Below are 7,860 nucleotides of genomic sequence, written 5' to 3'. Positions count from 1 at the left end.
CCCTGCCTCCCAAACCCGTCCCCCCAACCGATTTTCATGTGTTTCATCACCACCAAAATCTGGGCCCATTTAGGAGTTCTGCCAGATTACACTCAAGACAAACAAATCTCATATATTAACGCATATATGTGGAATCTAGATAACTGGTACAGTTGAACCTCTTTGCAGGGCAGGAACAGAGACGCAGACATGGAGAACGGACATGTGGACACGGGGGAAGGGGGGGTGGCATGAATTGGGAGATTAGGATTGACCTATGTGCACTACCATGTGTCAAATAGACAGCTAGTGGGAACCTGCTGTACAGCACAGGGAGCTCAGCTTGGTGCTCTGTGACCACCTAGATGGGTGGGGGGAAGTCCAGCAGGGAGGGGATATATGTATACGTGTAGATGATTCACTTCGTTGCACAGCAGAAACACAACATTGTAAAGCAATTATACTCCAATTAAAAAAACCCGATAACTAATTAATGGAGCGGGCTGGGGCTCCTCCAGCCCAGGGCACAGAGTGCCAACACAGGGGCTTCTCAGCATCCCACCACAAAGGAGACAATCTGCATAAAACACCTGGTTTGTTTGGGCACCGTGTTCACCTGCACCGGGGCAAAAGCACTGGACCCCTGCTCACCATTATCACAGCCTCATCTAGCCCACCATGCAGCCAACTTAAAATTACCTCCCAAGGAGGGATTTGCAAAATAACCAAACCTCAAAGTGTTCTGGCTAAGAGAATTTATACTTCACTGCTCTCATCTGGACTCTCTCCCCACCATCCTCACTGGGTTTTTCCATCTCACCACCTTCCTTATATAATAGCTGCTCTTATACTCTCGACATCTACAGGCAGGTGCAGGGTTTTTTTTATCTTAGCATCATCACTACCAGCACAGAACCTTCCAAAGAGCAGATGCTCAATTATAGATGGGAATCAATGAGGCACTGAGTGAGGAATGTAACTTATTACTATTTAATTTTGTCGGCATTCTTGAATAAGCTAAGGACATCTAGGTGTATATCTTTGAATTTTACAAAGAGAAAGACAAAGGTGAATAAGACAAACCAAAATTTGACTAAACTTTACTTTGCTTTTCATTTTAAAACCACAGCATTCTTTCACATTTCCAAGAAAATTCCTATTCCAATGCCATATTATCTCAGTCCAGAACCCCAACCCCAGAAAGATGCAAGGAGTTTTCACATCGTATTACACAGTACCTAAACTCTTACGCTTAAACCTGATAAACAACAACAAATATGTGATCCATGTCATTTATAAACTTGGATTCTGAATCTAAAGAAACATTCTAGTGAAAGAAACAACATTTGAAAGATACTAGTGTAAAACAGGAACACAAAGAAGATATATATTATGATCTTTCCAGCCCCAGCTTAGCCTCTCACTACTGAAAAGGTTGGCAGCGTTGGTCAAACACAAAGTGAAGAAGCTGCCTCAGACCTCACTAAGGGTGGGAGGAACTGCTAGACACGACCTTGGAAGGCGCACTGGCCTTGACTCGAGTACCAGCCCTGGCTGCAGCTCGGGCTCGGGCTCGGGCTTGGGCTCTCTCTTCCTCATCTCTCAAAGCCTTTTCATAATGGGCTGGAAAGGCACTGGGGACGGTACCAGTGATCCTGGCCACAAACTCCAGGACTTCCATCTTGGTGGTTTCAGCGCGGGCTCTCCGGCCCCACAGGAACTCATAGCGCGGGGGATCGCTGTCGCACACCTGACGACACACCAGGTACTTTTCCTGCACCAGATCTTCTGTGATAAGCTTCCTGGGCTCCCCAAAGATTATGTGACACCTTCCAACATAAACACCCAAAACATTCAGGTATTTCCAGATCTCCTCCTCAGAGGCGCGGTCGCCACGCAAGAAGATCACACCGAGGAGAAGCATCAGAAGCCCATTCTTCTGAAACCGCCCGCCACTGCTCTGACGCCCATCATCGCTGACATGTAGCTTGCTGACAAGGGTATAGGAATCACCACCCGGCTTGACTTCCTTCAACTCAAGACCAAAGATCAGCTGAACGCACTCAGCAGCTCTCCTGAGGATCTCAGGGAACTTCCCCTTGTACCTTTTGTTCACAAGCTTCAGCAAGTCTGCCTTTATAATGGGCTCTTCCATTGTATACTTCTCCAGCAGGAATTCTATCAACATTCCCACCTTCTTGATCAGAGGATCTCTCTGAAAGCTCTCACCAGAGGCTGAGGCGCGGGAGGAACTTTTCCTTGCTTGAACCGGGCCCTTGGCATGCACATCAGATCCTGGGCCTGAAACCCCTGCAGCACGAGAGCTAGTGGCTGGGGCTCCCTGAGGCTCCTGGCGAGGGCCAGCAGCAGGGGAGCTCGGGGGAGTACCCCGAGAAAGAGAAGAGGAGCACGAGGGCGACTCTTCTCTCTGTGCTGCAGTGGCCTGAGCACCCCCGAGATTCTGGGTCTCCCTCCGGGCCTGGTGGCGCTTCTCACGGGCACGGAGCTTACTCTTCTGCCCCCGAGGCATGACTATGGGCAGGGACAGCAAGCGGGGGAGTGGGCAGGAGAGCAGGTGATGCTGGAACCTGGAGGAGGGAAGGTGAGAGGGTGTGAGCACCTTCAGCAGGGAGGTCCCACCCTGACTTGAAGAAGGCCGCTCTGCACGTTTCCTTGAGGGCACTGCTCTAGGAACCACTAGGCTCTTGTTCTTGGTCAGCCTGTCCCCTGAGAACCCAGGGTAAGAAGCGAGAGTGAGTGAGCCTCAGGCTACAGCCTGCCAGCCCTGCCTGTGGCTGACGGCGGTGACCACAGATCCTGGTAGGGTAGGCCCTCTCTGGGTTCCAAGGGTCCCTTTCGTTCACAAACAGGATTGTCACATCGACTCTTGGTAGGGCCGGGACCTCTTTCCTGTGCTGCTCTAAAGGTGACACCTCAAAGCTCCCTGCGGCCCACGAGAAGGAACTGAGTCATGGACACTGTCGGGGTGCACAGTGCTGACACTTCTGTGGGGCCTGCTCTGTCCTGAACTCGCTGGTCCTCAACCATTCAGCGTCTTCATCTTGTCGACACCAAGGGTCTGGGACCCCTCCTGCTGCCCCTGGTGCGGCACCTTCAGACGAAGGATCTCGTCTCCCTTAGAAATGATACAAAGAAATGAGGAGCCTCCGCCTGACAACCATGCTCCGGGCCTTCAAGGGCTGAGCAGAGGCCTGGGCAGGACTCTTTATTATGCCTTTGATTCGGTGGAAGGGGGGTGTGCTACCTTCAGTCGTCATTCACAGTCCCCACTGGGTCTCCTGGGAGGATCTGGGGGCTCCTTTCTCTCTTGACTTGAGGACATTTCCTCACAGTACGGCCCACAGCTCCCTGAGACCGAACAGTGGAAGTGACGATGGCCTTACCTGGCCACAGCGCCCCTAGTCTCCAGAGGCTGAAAGCTGCAGCAGGCAGGCTGAGGCCCTATAACGTGTGGTCCTCCCTCACGGTCCCCATTTCTCACTCAGGGGAGGGTCTACGGTCCCTCCCTCTGCTGACCCATCACACCAAGATGCTGACCTCCCTGTGAGTTCCGAGTGGGGAACTGATGGGCACTTGTGCCCCACATCTGTGCCCGGGGGCGCCTCTAGGAACGACAGTGCAGAGGGACTCTGCGCGGTCCCCGCTGGCACGGGGTGGACTTCCCCCCACAGTCCTCAGCATCTTCTCCGTGAGTCCTGGCAAATCCCGGAAATCCTCCCTCCGCTGATCTGAGTGCGCTTGCATTACATTAAGATTCTCACCTTCCTGACATCCCCAACATGAAAGAAAGGGTGAGCCACTGCCAGTCACCCCCGTCCATGCCCTCCCTGGGTTGGTAGCAGGGGCTGGACTCCACGGGACCCCACTGTTGCGGCATCGTTGGCCTCTTTCGCCCTCACTCAGACGGCATCTACGCTCCTCCCTCAGCCCACCTGAGTCTTCTGGCCTCAGATCAAGGCCCACATCTGCCTGGGTCCCTGGGGCCCGAAGTGAGGGGTGACACATCAGGCTACCTCTCCCTGGGGTTTCCCAGGGCTGAGGGGGGTGGGAGTTTGTGGGCCCCCACTGCTTTGGGTGGGTGTGCATCTACATCATCCCTCAGTGTCCTCACCCTGACGCACAGCAGGACTTGGACATCCTCTGTGTCTTGACTTGACGTCTATCCCCTCACACTAAGGCCCCCAACTCCCCGAGACCCGCTAGAAAGAAAATTTTCTTGTCTCTCTAGCTACAACTGTGTGTGGACTTGCAATGCTGACAGGCAGGAAGAGATTCTGTGGCCCTCACTATTGTGGTGTAGGTGGTCCCCTCAATTCTCAGGGTCCTCTCCTTGGTTCCTGGCATTACCTGGAAATCCTCCGGCTGCTCACCTGAGCCCATACTCCCATCAAGGAGGTTCCTCACCTCCCTGCCATGGTCCGGGAAAACGTGAGTGATATTCATCAGGTCACCATGCCTGAGTCTCCCTCCCAGGTCTGAGAGTAGGAATGAGATTCTATGTAGTTCACTTCTTTTTGGGTGGGGCTCCCACATGTTCACTCGGTGTTACCACCTTGACTCTCGTTAGGAACCAGGCTTCTTCCCTATGTTGAATGAGGCCTCTCCCATTAGACCCAAACCCTGACGTCCCTGAGACCACCCTTGGAGGAACTGAGAGGGCAATTCAGCCTGAGAGCTCTAAACCTGGCTTCCCAGGGCGAAGGCAGAGGTGGCACTTTGTGGGGTCTCCTCTGTTCTGGGGGAGTCGGTTGTCTCATTCCTCACAGAGAATTTGTGCCTTGACATCGATCATGGCCTGGGACTCCTCTTCTTCTGCTGAACCGGGCAGCCAGCCCTTAAAGCAAGGCCCTCATCTCCCTCAGACCCCACAGGCAGAAGTTAGGGGGCACCTGAGCCTGCCAGCTCTGCCCTGGGCCTCCCGGGGCTAACGGCAGGGGCGGCATGAGATGCAGCTCTCTCCACTGTGTATGGAGCAGTCTCCATTTCCTCACTCAGGATCTTCACCTTGACTCTGCACCCTGCCTGGGACTTTGCCCTCTGCTGACGTGAGCCCATGACCGTCAGAAAAGGTCCTCATCTTCCTGGGACCTGAGCTTACAGTCAGAGTGAGCCTCATTCTGCCAAAGCTGATCTGGGGCTCGGCTACGCCTGGTAACAGCAAGGGTGGGACTCTCCGACCCCACTGTTCTGGAGTTCGTGGCTCCCTCAGTCCTCATTCAGGACTCTGGCGTCCAGTCCGGGTAGGGTTTGGGATTCCTCCCTCCACTGACCCGAATCTACATGCCTCAGACCGTAGCTCTCACCTCCTTGAGTAGCTAGAAGAGAAGTCGGGGGCTCCACATCCCGGCTACCTTATCTGGGGACTCCCAGGTCTGAGAGCAGGGCTGCTGATTTGTGCAGTTCCCTGTTTTCACGAGAGGTCTGCTTACTAACACTGATGGTCCTACCTCTGCTTCTTTTAGGGCCAAGTCTCCTCCCTAAGCTTAATGGGGTTGCCTTATCTATCTATCTATCCATCCACCCATCCATCCATCCATCCATCCAACTACCTCTTGTTTTACATTTCACACCCTTTACGCATTTACTTCGTAACTGGTAGTTTGTATCTCTTAATTGTCCTCACCTAATTTCTCTCCTCCCCCAACCACTTTTGCTCTCTGTATCCATAACTGTTTCTGTTCTGTTGTTTGTTCATTTGTTTTGTGTTTCAGCTTCCACATGTAAGTGAAATCATACAGTATTTGTTTTTCTCTGTCTGACTTATTTCACTTAGCGTACAGAACACCCCCTTGGTCCACGCCCCCGCCCTTTCTTTTTGGCCGCACCATGTGGCATGTGGGATCTTTGTTCCCCCACCAGGGATCGAAGGTGCGCCCGCTGCAGTGGAAGCGAGGAGTCTTAACCACTGGACCGCCAGGGAAGTCCTGCCCCCTTTCCATAAAGGCCTTTCTCTACCCGAACGTCCCCTAGCCCCCAACCCCACTTCCCACCCCAGGCAGAAATGAGGGGTTCTCTCAGCCTGAATTACTCTAGGGCATCGCGCGAGTGAAGGCGGGAGGGGGCCCCGTGCAGTCACGCCTTTCGGAAGGAGGGACCCTCGTCAGCTCTGAAGGTCCCACTTTTCACCTACTGGGGACAAGACTACACCCTTTGTCTAAGAAGCCGCCCCCTCTAGACAAAGGCCCTCCACTCTCTGAGGCCCTCCAGACGGCAACTCCTCTGGCATATATGTCAGATCAGGGTCCCACGCTGCTGATGGCAGGCAGGGGCGGGAGGCGGGGGGGTTACCTTTGTTAAGTGGGGAGAGGGGAGGGAAGGTCCCTTCAGGCTACATTCAGGTCCTCACCGTGGCTCCGGACGAGTCCTGAAAACCCACGCTCGGACGAACAAACGCCGCGGCTCCCGGTCGGGCTCCTCACTTCCGAAGCGGAAATCCGGGGGAGCCGCATCCGGCGCTGCGTGGGGTCTCCGAGGGCTGACGGTAGGGGCGGGACTCTGCGGGAACGCCCACTGTTCAGGGGTCAGCGGTCCCTGTGTCCTGCTGGTGCCGTCTATCAGAGCCCGGGACCCCTCCCTCCATGGTCCCGGGTCCTCCAGCCTCCGAACCAAGCCCTCACCTCCCCGAGGCCCTAGTGGGGGGAAGTCAGGGCGCTGCTCCGACCATCTCTGCCTGACAAGACGGGCGCCACCCTGTGAGCCTCCCTCCTTGGGGGAGAGACCCCCTCATTAGCACTGAGGGTCCTCACCTTGACTCTGGTTATGGCCAAGACGACCCCCTCTGCAGAACTGGAGTCTGATCCTGCTAGATGAGGCCCTTCCCTCCCTGAGATCACTCGGGTGGAATGAGGGGATGACTCAGCAGTAGCTCTTCTGGGTCTCCCAGGGCTAAGAACTGTACAGAAGTCTATTTGGCCCCCTCTGCTTTTGGGGGTCCCCTCATAACACTCAGCATCGTCACATGAATTCTTGTTAGGGCTCAGGTCTCTATCTCTCTCTCTGCAAAACTGAGGCCAACCCCATTAGACAGAGACCCTCACCTCACTGAGACTTTCCAGGCTGAAATCAACCTGACATCTATGGCCAGAGCTTCCCGGGGATGACAGCATCAGAGATTTTTCCGGGGCCTCCTTTTATGCTGTGCGTGCTACCCTTACTTAGTCCACATTCAGATCCTCACCTTGACACATGATCAATCCTGTAACTCCACTCTCTGCTTTCCTGAAGCTGCTTGTCTTACATCAAGGTCCTACTCTCCTAAGAATTCCAAGTTAAAAGTCAGGGTGAGCCTCATATGACCACAGTGAATTAACTGACTCATGATCAGCCTCAGGCTGGGAGGAGTGGAATGGCGTGAGCTCTGGACAAATTCAGACCAGAGGTCCAGTCCCAGCCATGTGACCTATTAGCTGTGTGAACTCAGGTCCATCACCAAGCTCTGTGAGCCTCAGGTGAAGTGGCTTTGTTAAGCCCTATTTTGCAGGGCTAGTGGCATGCAGGTAATGTATGTAAAACACCTGGCACAGCGCCTGGACCACATTGAGACTTTACACAATGTCTGTTTTTACCATGATTATGATTATTTTGGCTGCAGACGATACCACCCACCCTGAAGGAATTTTTAAATCCAGGAGATATCAGAGAATATGTGGCATTCTAGGACATGGAACACCAAATCAGTCCAAAGTGCTGTTTACAAAGAATCTTTAATTTCCCCAATAAATCAAATATGAAAATTACATTTTCCTTCCAACTGAATGAAATTCAAATATTCTAGAATTTGCTTCCAAGACTAACTCTTTCTTCCAAGCTGCCCTTTCATCTAAACAACCCCTATCGTCATTAATTTTACCGTCACCGAAA

The 7,860-nt window shown here is 53.3% G+C and overlaps 1 protein-coding gene across 1 annotated transcript; it reads right to left on the bottom strand.

Annotated features, from left to right (window-relative positions):
• Positions 1 to 1,462: 1,462 nt before the first annotated feature.
• Positions 1,463 to 2,609, bottom strand: LOC132512973 (melanoma-associated antigen B1-like). Its single transcript, XM_060137106.1, has one exon. It carries the CDS (start codon positions 2,507 to 2,509, stop codon positions 1,463 to 1,465), a length of 1,047 nt encoding a protein of 348 aa, XP_059993089.1. The 5' UTR covers positions 2,510 to 2,609.
• Positions 2,610 to 7,860: the final 5,251 nt, after the last annotated feature.

Source organism: Lagenorhynchus albirostris, chromosome X (genome assembly GCF_949774975.1).
Source record: "Lagenorhynchus albirostris chromosome X, mLagAlb1.1, whole genome shotgun sequence".
NCBI classification, from domain to species: Eukaryota; Metazoa; Chordata; class Mammalia; order Artiodactyla; family Delphinidae; genus Lagenorhynchus; species Lagenorhynchus albirostris.
The sequence above is the reverse complement of the archived record's forward strand: the minus strand, read 5'-3'. Positions and strand labels throughout refer to the sequence as shown.